Raw genomic sequence first — 16,111 nt, forward strand, 5'->3', positions numbered from 1 at the left:
TTTGCCCTATGGATAGTGTGCATTTCCTCCAATGGCAGTCCTCTTTATGCTGTGGATAGAAAGAATAGTTCTGGAAGGATCCAGGCTCATATACTAGGTAGTGTGGCCCACCAAGTGAACTGATTGGTTTTGCATCACCCCTGGGAGGAGCCCTGTCTCCATCAAAATGAGGAAGGGTCAGAGAAACAAGTAGTCTTAGAGAAGGTGGGTCAATTTTGTTGCTCAGATCCCCTGAGAATGACAGAACAGAAAAGTGTGGGTCAGCAGGAGACACTGTCCATTCTGGACAAGCACTGTGCCCAGCCACACTGTGCAGGGCACAGCCAGGAGCTGGTACAGGACACAGGCATTATGCTCAGATGCAGGCACTTCTCCAGGGTCACACAGAGTGGCCTTGAGGCTGCTTTTGGAAGCATAAGAGAACGCAAACGTCACTGCCAAGAACTCTTTGCTTAGGGCCAGGAAACAAAACAGGTTGAGGAGATGGTTGGTGGATCCCAGAGGGCTGGACATGACTAAACGTGGACTTGGTTTCATTTCTTTGTCTGCCTTCACTCAACTTCACTTAGTTGATATGTACATGTGTGTGAGCCACTCCCAGGTTGATGGGTGGAGAGACCTGGCAGCTCTGAGACGAGGTCCATTGAGGATGAAGGATGCAGGATGTGCACTTTGAGCTGAGATTCCCAGGCACAGGATGTGGGGCTTTGGGAGAAACAGTTAATCTGGTGATGACAAGTGCTGCCGATCCCTTCATCTGATGCTGGACTGGAACAAGACATGACAGTTCTGAGTTTTTCCCTCTGAAGAGCAGATTCTGGCTTTTTGCTCAGCTTTCAGTCCCTTCTCTTCCACCTTAAGCCTTAAAAAAAGGGCACATATTACTTTGTACTGTAATATATGCTATCTGTCATACAGCACATGCAGGAACCAGGTAGTGCAATGAAATGTAGATAAGTATCTCTTTGCCAATGTTCTTCTAAAGGTTTTAAAGCCTAATGTGTGTTAAAACCTAATACTTGGGTGGGAGGGAGCACAACAAAGAAGAGTGGATGTAGGAATAGCAGGGAAAGGCCACAATCTAGACACTGGGAATAGCGGGGAAAGGCCACAATCTAGACACTGGGGTTTTCTCGGTGCTCCTGTCTTCCTGCCCAGTACAACTTTAGAGCTTTGCATGGAGTATCCTCTGAGTCAGAGGGCCACGCCCATTCACCCTCCACCCATCAATGACAAGGAACAGCCCAGGGAATCTGGTGAAGCCTGATCCCCATGATTGGAATCAGAGTGGCAGAGTCTATTTTGCAGGTAAAGTTATCCCCTTTGGTTCCCAGCATTAAAAGTGAGCCATGCTTATGGAGAGGTGTGTGTATGTGTGTGTGTGTGTGTATGTGTGTGTGTGTGTTTTCTATCCACCTATGGATGTACATGTGTGCACTGTCATCACACACACTTATTGACATAGGGACAAGCCTGTGCCAAAGCACAGGATCATCCTGGATCTGCTCATAAAGGGGCCCAGGCTGATTTGAGGCCTGAGCGCTGAGGTGGGAGGAGGAAGAGTCTGGGAGATGGGCTGTATAGGGAGAGATTGGAGCTTGTTTTCATGACTGGGTGTCAGGTTGGACTAGAAATTTAAGCGGAGGTTTTGGGGTCTGAGTCGGAGTGTTTGGTTGGGAGCATTGAGACTATTGGCTTTGAGACAGTCTGCATGCACTATAAAGACACTCCAGAAGGAGGTGCAGATGGAGATGAGGCCTGGAGTCCCCCAGCTTGATGGAATGTGCAGAAGAGAACAAAGGACAGCAGTTTGCACAGGGCAAGTAAGGAGAAAGGCAAGTTTATAGGGTCAGCAGGAAGGGTCTTTGGGCTGTAAGTGTAGAGAAAGTGTAGAGAGGGAAGTGTGGAAGAGACAGAAAGTGTGTGTGTGTGTGTGTGTGTTTGTGTAGGTGTGTGAAATAGGAAGTATGGGGAGGAAAGTGTGGGGATAGGAAGTATAGAGACAGGAAGTGTGAGAAGGGGACTATGGGATTCTCTCAGAGTCACAGCATGAGACCAGTGCTCACCCTCAGAGACAGCAGAAATGAACGCTTCTACCATTTTTTCTTTTGGATGAAAACCATGTTATTTCAGCACCCTTAAGCTGCCATTTACCCAACCAGCTCACCTCTACTGTTACCTCCTAAACTTTCAAACCAAATGCAGGAGTTCTCCAGGGGACAGTGCCCTGGACCTGGTGGCAGGGAAGGCTACTCACAACTGCTCCTCAAACACCATTGCTCCAAGTTCCACAAATTATGGGAATCTCAGAACAAAGCCTTTGGAGAGCAGAGATAACTTTCCAAACAGTTTCATCATCTACAATTCTCATGGCACCAATCATGAGTGGGGAGACACACAGTAGCCCCAATCTAAGGGCAAGATTACAATGAATAATTCTTTTTTTTCAGTCACACCCGTTTGATGCTCAGGGGTTACTCCCAGATAAGCGCTCAGAAATTGCCCCTGGCTTGGGGGGACCATATGGGACGCCGGGGGATTGAACCGTGGTCCTTCCTTGGCTAGCGCTTGCAAGGCAGACACCTTACCTCTAGCGCCACCTCACCGGCCCCACAATGAACAATTCTTGATACCTCCATCTAAAACATGCATTTCAGAATGAGGAGAAGCTGAAGAAGAGCTGCTGAGAGACTTAGCAGCTTACTGGCCCTCTGGTTAGCAATACAGCAGCAATTTCCTCTCTGAACAGCCCAAGATGGTGAGTGAGCAGCACTGGCCAGTGGGGATTAGTGAGTCCAAGTGGATGTGTTGTACTTGTATGTGCCTGTGCACATGCATGTTTATATGCACATGTATAAAATTGTGCTCAGGGGACCAGAATGATTGCACAGCGATAGGGCATTTGCCTTATACGTGGCCAACCACGGATGGACTCTGGTTGGATTCCTGGCATCCATACAGTCCCCTGAGCCTGTCTGAGTGCAGAGCAAAGAGTAACTCCTGAGTCCTGCTATGTGTGGCCCAAAATTCCAACCCTCCCGTCCCCCCTCCAAAAAAAAAAAAACCCAAATCAAATTGTGCTCAGGCCTGCACACAGGCTCAGGTATGTTGACACTGCGTGAGCATGTGTATGCCCATGGTGACCGCATATATGTGTACACATATACATATCTGAGCATGTTTATATGTGCTATGTGAACCTGTATATATGTATACCACATGTGTGAGCAAGGAATATGAGTGCACATGTTAGGGCTCGAGCAGATAGCCTGACTGGCTCTAAGAGTCAAAGATCATCTCTGATCATGTAAAATGCAAAAGGGAGTTTATTCAGCTATAGCTGGGCACTCTGTTATGAGATAAAGGCAATGTATGAAACTGACATGCAGGTTTTATATATATATAGTTAACAGGATTCAACAGGCTAAGGTTTTTTTGTTTGTTTGTTTGTTTTTGGGTCACACCCAGCAGCGCTCAGGGGTTCTTCCTGGTTCTACACTCAGAAATTGCTCCTGGAAGGCTCAGGGGACCATATGGGGTGCCGGGATTCGAACCACCATCTTCCTGCATGCAAGGCAAACACCCTGCCTCCATGCTATCTCTCTGGCCCCAGGCTAAGTATTTCTTTGGTCAATACAAACAGTTTAACTTCCACAGTATACATGATTGGTTCAATTTTCATTTTCATTCCCTGTGTCCATCCCTTACACAGGTGTCTCACGTCTCACAGATGACCTAACTCCTGCCCCCACCCTTAATCTGGTATGATACTGTTTGGGATGAAGAATAGAAAGGCCTTCATAACAAGGAGGTCTTGGTTGGCCTGGGAATGTGATGGGGGGAGTATCTGAGAAGGAAGGGGGAAAGGGTAAATAAGCTTTGAATCTGCTACAGACTTGTTGTTCCATAAGGCAAGTTAGAGCTTCAGAGTCTGAGGTCTAATACACACATGTACAACACACATGTGAACACACAACAAGTGCATACAGAAGCAGGTGTGACTCATATATGTACATGTAACCACTGGATCAACAACACACACGGATACATCCTATATGCACACAACACTTATTTACATATATGTATGAACCCACACGTGCATGCATTCTCACAAACATAGACATTCTCTTGCACATGTGAATGCATGTACACAAGTGTACTCTACATACTCTTTAGTCCTTACTCTCTTGACCTCCTCTGGACCCTCCCGACACACAGTCACCCTATCCTGGCTAAGCTCTCAACCTCCTCTGTCTGGCCTGTCCTTCACCACAGGGCCCTATTGCTTCTCCTAGGGCACAAACATACACTTGCTCATGGGCACATGGGCACCTTTATGCATGCTCACACTCAGGTAGTGTTGGTTCCATGCTAACAGCCCAATGATAAGATAAAGAGACCACACAGCAATGCAAGTTACAAAGTGGGGTCTTATTCACTTAGTTAGCTAAGGGCCTAGGACTTACTTCCACCTGGGGACAGGTTTCTAGTCAAGGATCCCGAGGCTAGGGGAATGAAGGTATATATAATCATTGCCAAGCATGTCCATGCATCCGAGCTGAATGTACAGCTCCAGGAAGCAGTAAAAGAGACACACAATTCAAATGCCACAAGATACATAATTCAGATGTTACAAGGCTGATGTGTTAAAGCTTATCCTGAGCGCACAGACATAGGTGCTACGAGTGCCATGTTCCAGGTCTTGTGTCTCCCTTTGTCTCCAACTCTTACCTGAAGGACACATTCCCACAAGCTAACATGCTAACATGCTAACAAAGGGAGTATAAAAATCAGTTTTAGCAAAAGCAGAAACTTTCATGGGAAAAGTGAAAACCTCAGGGATCTACAGTATACATATATATATATATACATGTTTATACACATGTTTGTGCTCAGACACAAACAAAATATACATGCGTTTATTCAGGGCACACACATTCTTACATATATGTGTTCACATGCACGGTCACATAGGGTACACTACATATGCTCACACAGAAATGCACATGTGTACCCAGGCATGCTCATGTGTGACCTTTCATGCGCACACATGTGAGCCTGAGTCTATGGGGCGCAGGGATGGCCAGTGAAAGCACTGCAGGGGTCTGGTGTGGGTTGGTGATCAGGGAGCCTGAACATTGACAACCACACAGTTCTTTTATCATGCGCTGTCACCTGGAATTTTCTTCCTGTGCTATTTTTGGGCCTGGAGATGACAGGCAGCTCATCCTATTACATCCTGACCTGAATCGTTGCCCTCCCTTCTGCTACTCTGTACGTGCAACTGCTTTTCTGTCTGGAGCGCATCGGTTTTACTTGCAGCCTCCAAATAAGTACCTGAGTTTGGGGCACAGAGGAGCCATGAGAAGACCCCCCAAACGGCCCTCTCACCGAACTCTGAAGCTCCTGAACCAACTGTTTGACAAGTTCAGGCTCTTTACCTTATAGCAGGGGCTGTGGCACTGCACCTCATCCTGTTGTGAATATGGGACCTCCTGCATCCCAGTTAGCTCTGTATGGCATTGGGCCAGTCTCCTCCAGCTCACAGACAGAAAAGAGTATCTCTGGGGTGTCTTCCTCTGGGAGAGTGTTGTGGGGAGATCTGGGTGCACAGTTAAGGTGGTGATTGGGGACAGTGGCCCAGGGTGAAATTCTGAGGGTCGCTGTTCAGCCATGGATGGGGTAGGAGTCCATAGGGAACTGTTGACCCCAGACGGAAGCCAAGGGGAGGGTGCGTCCCTCTAACCCACCACCCGCCAGCAGCAGAGCTGAGTTTCAGCATCCGAGTCCTCCATGTCATTGCTCTAAAACACAGAGAAGGACAGGGCAAGATGGCTTCCTTCTAGGCTCCTCCTGGGGGATTGGGATTGGATTGGAAGCCATGTTTGTGTACAAATGAGGTGTGAGCCATCCACATCTGCCTACATAAACACCACCTGCTCCAGTCTCCACTGCTATGCCCAGCAGTTGACTCAGGTATCCACAGGCATGGCCTGGTGGGGTTCACAGGGGATCAGCAGTTGGTGGTTCTGCTTTCTAGGGAGGCACCCTTATGCAGCCTCACCTGAGGGGTCAGTGACTTCCTGGGGATTTGGGGCTAGGAAGGTCCCTCAGAAATGTGGTGTCAAGGGCACAGCCTGGTGAGGGACATAGGGGGGCAGACTACAGGGCCACATTCTCTTAGGAAAGGGCTTTAGGGGGATTTGTGGATTGCTGGTGGGGTGCAATAGGAAGAGCAGACCTGTGTGGCTCATGCCCTCATTATCCAGTCTCCCTCCTCCTTCCTCCCACATTCTCCCTCCCCTAACATGAACACTTTGGAAGTTGAGGTCCCACAGAGGCCACCGTGCCTCCCTAGCCCTATAGGTGCTCCTTTGAGAGCAGGTGTGTGAATCCTCCACCCCCATGGTGCACAGAGAAGACTTGGCCAAGTCAGATAATAAGAGCAAAGCTCTGCAAGTCATTGGAGATGGGGAGACTTTCGTGCTGCTCTCTCAGAGATGCAATTAGATATCAGGGCAGGGGAGTGTCGCAAGGTGCAGGGGAATGTCACAGGGTACAGTGGGGAGGTCACAGGGTATAGGGGAAGGTCACAAGGTGCAGGGGGAGGTCACAGGGTGCAGGGGAGGCCATGGGGTACAGGAAAGGGTCACAGGGTTCAGAGGAGGTCATGGGGCACAGGGAAAAGTTACAGTGTCCAGGGGAGGGTCACAGAGCTTTGAGCAAATCACTAGATACAGGGAAGGGTCATGGTGTACAGGGAGATTATGGGGCATAGGAGAGGTCACAGGGACAGAGGGAGGTCACTGGGTGCAGGGGAAGATCAAAGGGTGTAGGGGAGGGTTACAGGATACAGGGAAGGTCATAGATTTAAGAGGATATCATGTGGTCCAGGGGGAGACTATGGGGTACAGAGGGAGGTCACAGGGTGTAGGGGAGGGTCATGGGGTATAGGAGAGGGTCACAGGGTACAGGGGAGGGTCATAGGATACAGGGAGGTCACAGAGCACAGGGGAAGGTCACAAGATGTAGGTGAGGGTCACAGGATACAGGGGGAGGTCACTGGGTTCAGGGGGAATCATAGAGTGCAGAGAGAGGTCAAGGAGTACAGGGGAGAATCCTGGGATGCCATCATAGAAATGGGGCCCAGAGGTGCCAAGGTAGATGGGACAGAGCTGGTCTGGAGTGGGAGTGAGTGAGGAGAGCTGGACCATGTTCTACTGCGATGTCATCCCACTCACGTGAGCAAATCTGAACCTCTGTAGGTTTTGGAGGATGGTTGGGTTTGCCTCATCGGATGTACTGAAAACACTCAGCAGGTGTGTTTCAAGGCATGAGAATTAAAGACAATGGCATAAACTCAACTCAGGTCTAAGCTGAGGGTGGGGTGCTGCCTAGGGGCACTGTTGTGGGGTGAGAGGCTGGGAAAATAAAGAGATTTCTGCAAGCTGGTCTTGAATATAAAAGAAAGACTCTGTTTAGAGACTTGGGTTTCTGCTGTTATGAGTGCAGGAGAAAGTCATCTAGGTCAAACAATCTGTCTAGGCTAATAGTGCCATAAACATTGCAATCACTATCTTTACATACTTCCTGATTTAATGATGCCATGGGCATTGTAACAGCTATCTTTGCATACCATCCAATTTAATGATGCCAAGTACCTTGTGACTATTGTCTAATGTAATGTCTAAACTGTATTACCCACATTCTGTTTCCCGCCTAAAGTTTGCCCTTAAAAGCCTTGTCCCTACCTTCAATAAACGAAGTCCATTGCTCTGACAATGCTTCCTAGTGAGTGGTCTGTGGCTCACAGTTTTCCCTCTTTCCCAAGTTCGACCTCGAGGTCACGGGCCAGAAGAGACCCTTACCCACCCTTGCATCGGCCTCGTCAGGGGGTCTGGCACCAGAACCCTACACACTGTGACTTCCATGTCTCCTGTGAGGCTCATGGAACCATCCCCTTCTCTGCTGAAAACTTGCCTCACCATGCCAAATGCCCTGGCAAATGTCAACATTTGATGTTATCCTTTCCCCAAATTCCTGGCTATCTCACTTGGAGAGGAGACCCTCCCATAGCTGGGAGGGGTCTGGCTGGTAATTTAAGGGGTTGCTTGGGGGAGCGGTGAAAGAAATTCAGAAGGAAGAAGCAGCATGGAGAGGAGACACAGGTTGGGTGCAGAGAGGCTGTTTAGTTCAGAAGCACACATGGTGGCTAGGGCCTTATAATAAAGTTGTATGTCTCCTGACTTCACCCGACTGCTCTGGGTCATTTCCTTGGAGTCAACCTGATACCTACAGACTCGCTAGGCTGCAGGCACCATTCATCGACTCCATGAACACCAAGGACTTTGTAATTAATATTTAATACAACAATTCTCCTTTGCATTTGTCCCTCCCTGCAGTTTGCCCCTTATGGCCTTGAGAATTAAATTTTCTTCTCTTTGATTTTAGGGAACCTCTCTCGATCTCTGGAGAGCCAGACACAGACCTTCACTGATTCATTGTCCTCTTTGAACTCTGTTCTACAGCTTCCCATGAGAATCTTGTCTTTGAAGTTCTGTCCCATGAAACAGCTTTCAAAGAAGTCTTTTAAGGTATTGGCAAATGGGTATAACTTCCTCTGAACTCCATTCTTACCACCTTGAATGCTACAGTTGTTCTTTTTTGTTTAGTTGTTTGTTTTATTTTGTTTTGGGGCCCACACCTGGTGATGCTCAGGGTTACTCCTAGTTCTACACTTAGGAATCACTTCTTGGTGGTGCTGGGGGACCATAAGGGATGCAAAGGATAGAAACCAAGGTCAGCTTATAGCAAGGCAAGCAACTTCCCTGATGATTTATCATGCTGGCTCCTGATCTAGTAAAGCAGTCCCTTCGATTAGGTCAGCTTATTGTTGTCCTTGAGGCCTGAGAGAAAGGATGAGAGTGGTGACATTTAAAAAATGCAGCCAGCAAGGCAAGGCGGTGAGGAAGCAGACATCACTGATGGGCCAGGCAAGGCCTGGAAGGAGTCTCTGGACTGAGGAGACACTGAAGGCTGGGTGTTGCTTCTCAGACTGTGAATTGCCTTTGGTGTTGGTTAATATTAAACAGCTGGGGGCGGGGCTGGAGAGATAGAACTGTGGTAGGGCATTTGCCTTGCATGCAGCCAACCCAGGATGGATGGTGGTTCAATTCCCGGCATCCCATATGGTTCCCCGAGCCTGTCTGGGTGTTTTCTGAGCACAGAGCCAGAAGAAACTCCTGTGCACCACCAGGTGTGACCCCAAAACCAAAATAATAATAATAATAATAAATAAAAGACCACTAAAAATATTAAACGGCCAATTTGGAAGAGAGTCAGCAACTACCCAGGTAACCATCCAACACACACTCAGCCATGGAATTACTCTGCCACATAACCACCCAACCATATAGTCACCCATACACACGGGCACACAACCACTCAAGCATACAAGCACCCAGTCATACAACCATCTATTGACATAGCCGCTCAGCCACACAACCATCTAGCCACCCAGCCACAAAGCCACACAATCACTTAGTCATACAACCACCCAGACACACAACTATCCAGCAACTCAATTACTCAGCCACACAATCACCCAGCCATGCAGCCATCCAACTACCAGCCACCCAGCCACCCAATTATGTAACCACCTAACCACACAGTCACCAAGATACACAACCATCCAGCCACACAGTTTCGTAATTATCCAGACATGTATCCATCTAGCCATTCAGGCACATAGACACTGGCCATAGAGCCACACAGCCATGAGGCTATTACCCACACAGCCACACAACCAGTCCTAATTTGTGATGCTGATGATTTCTAGTTACCATTCTGATATCACCTGGTTCTGCTCTCATGTCCTTGGAAGGCTAAGGATGGGCTTTCATGCTCTTGTACTTGGGTAGGGGCAGGTTATCTCTGCTAGGTCAGGAGCCAGTAAAACCAGAGCAGTAAAACCAGGGTGCATACAGGTGTGTATTAAGAATCAGAGCCAGGGGCTAGTGAGGCACGGGCCTGCAGAGAACGGCTCCGTCTCCTGAGCAACCCTGGATGCAACGTCTCAGATGGGAGCCTTAAATCATCTGGCCTGACAGATGGAGTTGGAATGACATAGGCCCTCCCCCCCAAAAAAAATAGATTCAGGACCTGGTATAGTAGGTGGTGCCCTGGACCACCTGCTTGAAAAGTGAGCAGAGGTTTTCCCTTTATTTTTCAGATAGAAACATCGGTCAATGTGTCTTTTGTTTAGGTTTTAAACCACACTCTGTGGTGATGAAGGCTTCCTCCTGGCTCTACGCTCAGAAATTAGTCTGGCAGTTCGAGGAGCTCTGGAATGCCAGGGATCGAACCTAGGTTGGCTTCATGCAAGGCAAATGGTCTCCCGGCTGCACTATTGCTCTGGCACTCAAAGTGTCTTTTTGATGAGACTGAAGCACAATGTTCCAGACAACATCTGACTCTTTCACTCTGTTGAGCCCAAAAGTGTCCAGAAATAATCTCTGGAGAATCGCAGGTGCCAAGGTTTTGCAGAATCTGCAGCTGTCCCCAGGAATGCTTCTCCCAGTCTCTCCCCCCCCCCCCACCTGGATTTTTCTCCAAGCTTTGCCCAAACGCTTCATATTTTAGTTATTGTAGCTACAAAGCCATGACTATTTCCTGTGTTGGACACAAGGACGGGCCTCGGGGGGTTAATTAGCTGCAGGTGGAGCTGAGTGGTGGCTGGTGGGACGGTAGAAAACTGCTATATTGTCATGGCTACAAGATGAATCATGTTTTTTTCATAAAGGCCAAAGTCCGTCTGGCAGAACAGCTTTGTTCTGGCAGTTTGCTTTGGAATCATGTTAAGCCAGAGCAACATCAGTAGACCAGTGTCCCCGGCATCCCCAGTAACAGAGGTGTGAGAACCAGCAGAGATTTCTGAGCCTATTTCTGTAGCTCCCCTCTGCTACTCTTGGAAAAGAAGCTGTTAGTGTTTCATTAACCTGGAATGACAGAACTGAACACCTGCATTCAGAATCTTGTTTTCCCTGCAACAGCCGCTGGTCAGGGGCTCAGAGAACAGAGATAGAAGTGACAGTTCTGTAGGTCTTGGCTTGGAGTGGGGGGTGAGGGTTCATGGATAGATGCATTCCGGAACCAGCAGACAAAGGCAGTCAGCTGGTAATTCATTTTTGTCTTCCTGGAGCATGTTTTCAGGGGTATCCAATTCATGACCCTAACAGAGCTGCCAACAAATCTCACTTTGGAAAGCAGAGTCTGACACTGGCTCTGGCACCCTGAAAGGTGGCAGAAGTAGGTGCAGGAGTGTGGTGAAGTGGCAGTGTCCCTGCTGTCCTGCCGAGCTGGGATGCCTGCCCCACCTTCCTCCCACACCTGAGGGGCAGCACATTTTATTAGAATGACATGCCCAGGAGTGAGGGATCACTGCTCTTTGAGGGGAGCTGGTCTTCTGGGCCCCCTGTCCCCCCCCACTGAGTTCTGGCCTTAGCTCACCCCACCCTAGCCAGTCTCACATCACCAGGACTGGGCCTTGATCAGCTTTATCTGATGGGTCCACCCTAGCATTGGGGTGTGGGACCCACAAACATATGAGTCAGGACAGCTTTGCTGGACTGTGCGCAGTGTGGACATTTGAACTTGGAGGCTTGGAGTGGGTAACCCTGGAAAGAGCATTTCTGGAGGCTGATCCCAGCACCACAGAGATGTGTCCTGGAAAATCTCACTGAGCTTCATCCTCAGGGGGTGCACCCCCAGAGCTGGGGCCATCACAGTTAGGCAGAAATTGAGCCTCATCCTGCCATCCTGCCCTCCTCCCATCTCCTCCCATTCCCAACCTCCCATATCTCTCCTACCCCTCCTCCCATCTCTTCTCCTGTTCTCTGGCAGCTCCATATTCTGTCCACTGTCTTCAAGTGGCTACTCCTGTATTGGAAATGAAGACATTCAAGAAATAAATAAATTTAGCTAGAGGGGCAGATAAAAGTGATTTAAAGACTCTTAATCTAAATTACCTGAGCTCAGGGGCACCACTAGAATGCTCTGAGGGCAGGAGTCCTGTATTCATCTAAATCTGCTGTCTCTCCTGATGCAAGACAAACTTCAGATTCTACATTAGCTTCCTCTTCCTCTCACACATCCCTTTTAGAAGTGTAAATCTCCCTTAGGCTTGGTTAGCATCAGGCAGGAATTTGCCTGTTATCTGCCCTTCTTCCCATGTTGATGGTCTCTGAACTGTAAGTACTGTACATGGACAGTTTGGGCTCTTAGTCCAGGAGACTGAAACGGTGTCCCTGATTCAGGCTGGTTCACCCGGGAATGGACTCTGGACTCCTGTCCCAGCTGCCCATGCCACAGTTATAGAGGATGTTCCAGGGTCCCATCAGGCATGCCAGGAAGGGTCGGGAGTGGTTAGGACAGGCCTGCTCTGACTCTTGCTCCCGAGATTAGTCAGAACAGGGTCTGGTGTGTAGATTCCCAGGTTTGACATCCTGTGTACTGGAAACTTAGGTGAGTACAGAGTTGGACCCCAGCATCTGTACCCTGGGATCCCAGGCGGCCCCATGGCCAAGAGGAGGCAGCCAGAGCTAGAAACCAGCAGCATTTTCTTCCAGTGCACTGAACTGGTCAGAGCATGGGCCATGGTGGCTGGGTCCAGCTCATTCTGTGGCTGCAGAGAACTGTCCCTTCTGCCTCTTGTGTTGAGCAAAGGGCCTCTGTGGGCAGTACTCTGTTCTGCTGTGGTGGTTATAGACTGAGGGGCTGGCAGAGACACACAGAGCCAATCCCAGAAACACTGAGGGCAGAGTTAGATCACAGAAGCTCCCAAGAACCCTCAGTCCCACTCAGAGACACTCATTCCTCCAGCACCTAACAGAATCACAGCGTCAGTTTATTATCAAAATATTCCCATCAGGTGACAACAGACTGCGGACACAAGACCCTTGAGGGCCACCCACAGCCCTCGTAGTCTGGTGATTGTCTTAGGCCCAGTGGCCCCAAGTCTGTGCTTTTCCCAGAGAGCTTTCCATCAATATGATTGATAAATTCAAAAGGATTTGGATCTTCATCTGTTCAGCCCTTCATAGATCTTGGCTCAGATCTCAGCCTAAAACTTTAAGGGTAGTGACTGAGGACAACAGTTACTTAGCCATAAATGTGGTTAATCATTAAATATAAAAAATTATTTGTACATGACTACAAATCTCTTAAAAAGATGAGAGAGAGAAAGAAAGAGAGAACATGAGATTGTTTTAAAAAATTGAAGAGAGCCATAAGAATTCCAAGATCCATCTAAGCAGGTCCCACAAGGAGGGGTCAGGGCCTTTGGCTTGGACAGGAGAGCAACTACTGAGACCTTGCCTCAGAATGCAGTGCTCAGAGCTGCTGGTGGGGCCTGGAGCAGCACAGGAACCTGTTGGGGCTGGAGGGCTCTCTTGCCTTCTGTGATGACAAGCACCTGGCTGTGTTCTCAGCCCTTGCCCTCCAGCCCTGTGGGTGTGGCTCAGCCCTTCTGCCTCCCTCTGATCGGAATGTCCAGTTATGATCCAGTGGCTGGCACGGATAGACAGCAGGAGAGCCAAGGGAAGTCAGCCACATCAGTGCAGTCTTGAGTCACCACCCCTGCAAATACATAGCTCTCCGGATCTGGCTTCTGGAGGACGAGTGCCCCCATCTGTGCTGAGTCCAGTGGAGGGCAGCAGGCCTCATCTCTCACCATACACGGCACTTCCGGTTGGGGTTCATGTAGGTGTTCCTTTGGCAATGGTAAGCTTCAGAGAACTCAGGAGAGTTCTGCAGGGTCCCAATGATCCTGCCAACAAGCCAGAACAAAGAAAGTTTTGGTGGGGACAGTCTCTTGAGCCGACCAGGACACCCTCTGGGTGGGGAAGGAGTGATGGTGCTGTCTAGAATGTGGTCACAGACCAAGGCTGTGCTGTGCTCTGCATCTGATAGGGGTCTCAGTGCACAGGGGTGAAGAACAGTTACTCCTTTTGCCCTAAGTAAACCCTTTCCAGAAACCAGTCCCAGAGCCTTGAGGGTCAAGTGAAACATTGCTTCTTGGGCCCCCTTGATTAGACACAAGACCCCAGGTCAGCCTGCTTCAGAAAGTGGGCACCCTATAGGCAGAATGGCTTGGGTCCCTGACTACCTTGGAGATAACAGTCTTTGTATTCATGGTTTTGGGAGGACCGCAAGGGTTTCATTGACGACTGCTTTTACTTTATCACACAAAACAAACACAAAACTGCTTTTACTTTATCACTGGTTTGCTGCCATCTGTGCCCTCAGCTGGGGCCTGTTTCAACAAGCTCTGAAAGGTCTGAATTGGAGTCTCTGAGCATTTCTGACTGCCCACCCACAGCAACATGAGCTTGTGGCAATTTGTAGGCCTGAGAAACTGTTGCTTTTAAAGGAATGGCTTGACTACAATATACCATAATTTCGATTCATGAACAAATCCATCTTAATAATTAAAGAATGATTCTTTGAAGGTAGGTACCACTCTTGACTCTCAGCCCTGCCATAAGTTCATGAGAAAATTACTGCTGGGATAGAGGCCTCTGCAGGCCAAAGGTTACACACACCCCACAGGAAACCTGCAGTAGGAGTCTACAAAGCACTGACAGCAGATGCACAGCAAACACAGTCGTATGGCCCATTCTGGAATGAGGCTGGACAGTAAAAATTGGCTTGAAAGAGAGAGAGATAGAGAGACAGAGAGAGAGAAGTCATTTCAGAGAGTACATTCAATTTCCAACTCTCCAGGGGAGTATGTGGTTTAAATGCTGGAGTTTTTGAAGGTCCGCAAGACTTCATTGAAAATCCCAAATGAGAATTTCCACCTCAGAAAAAGCTAGCTGTACAGTTCCTTTCATATTTATATTGTACTTATTACATGTCCCCCAATGTCAGAAATGTTTCTACATAAAATATGAGGCAGTTTTTCAATAGTGACTCAACCTCTATTAGCTTTTAAGAGTCTTATAAAAATAAAGAAAGAATGATTCACTTTGTATAGCCAGAAAGCTGCTGTTTCCAGAACGAAAAGCCATCTCAGCCTTCTGCCAGAAAATCCCTGGCCTGCAGTACAGGGACAATTTCCTCCCCCTCACAGTGCAAACCTGCTCCTCACAACCACTGACAGATGCATCTCTTGGGACCAGAACAGATAAGAATGCAAGTGACAAATCATTTTACACATTTCGAGTATGATATTACTCTCAGGTAAAAATTGGATATAGGAAAGAGCCATATTGTGTCCAGTGGCCTATTGTGCAGCCAGGAAACGAGCTAAGATACAAGGGATGGCCATGATGGGTGTGGGGATCAACCTGTGATCATATTCTGCTCCTCTTTCTCATCTAAAAATAATCATTAAAAATAATCCTCTATGAGGTTCCCAGTGTCACAGGGGGCAGCTGGAGACCATGTGAGGAAACAGAGAAGCACTGGGCAAAGTCTGGAGAAAATGTTGGGCAATGACTGCAGGGGTCCTAGAAGACCCTGGGCTGGGCATAGAAAGTGAGAGCACACACATACACTCATACATTTACACAATACTCTAACACATACACAAGATTCTACACACACACATATCTCGCAGGAAACCTGAAGGAGTCTGCAAAGCCCCTGACAACAGATGCATTGTTGTCTGGGGACAGGAGACACAGCCATAGTGTCTCTAATGTTCTGGGGGGATTTCAGGGCCCTGACTGCATCTCAGCTTGGAGACTTTCTCTCTGGGTCAGAATATTGGCTACACTTCTCCAAGTCCCTGTGCTCACAGGACTCAAGATTCAGCCCTGGGAAACATGAAACTTCCTGCTGGATTGTTCTCAGACATCTTCCCTGGAATCAGTGATCCTGGGTAAAACCTTCCCCTTAGGGGGCTGGAAATCTCTCAAACCACCAGCCATGGAGTCTGGGGCTACAGCCTGGGCATGTCTCTGTGCTGTTTCACACACACACATTCTGAGGAGGAGGAGGAGGGAGCATACACAAGCCCCACATAACAGGACACTCATTCTTTGGGGCTCTCAGGACTGTGCTAGGACCCTCAAAGACCCCCGCTCATTGCATGTCCCCAAATGCCCTA

At 48.5% G+C, this 16,111-nt stretch overlaps 1 protein-coding gene across 1 annotated transcript in view; it reads right to left on the minus strand.

Annotated features, from left to right (window-relative positions):
- Positions 1-13,437: 13,437 nt before the first annotated feature.
- MME (membrane metalloendopeptidase) overlaps positions 13,438-16,111 on the minus strand; it is a 40,752-nt gene continuing 38,078 nt past the window's right edge. Inside the window, exon 23 of the mRNA XM_049775226.1 lies at positions 13,438-13,825. Coding sequence (XP_049631183.1) covers positions 13,726-13,825 — 100 coding nt within the window. The 3' untranslated portion in view covers positions 13,438-13,725. The remainder of the gene's footprint in view (positions 13,826-16,111) is intronic.

This window comes from Suncus etruscus, chromosome 6, assembly GCF_024139225.1.
Source record: "Suncus etruscus isolate mSunEtr1 chromosome 6, mSunEtr1.pri.cur, whole genome shotgun sequence".
Lineage (NCBI taxonomy): Eukaryota > Metazoa > Chordata > Mammalia > Eulipotyphla > Soricidae > Suncus > Suncus etruscus.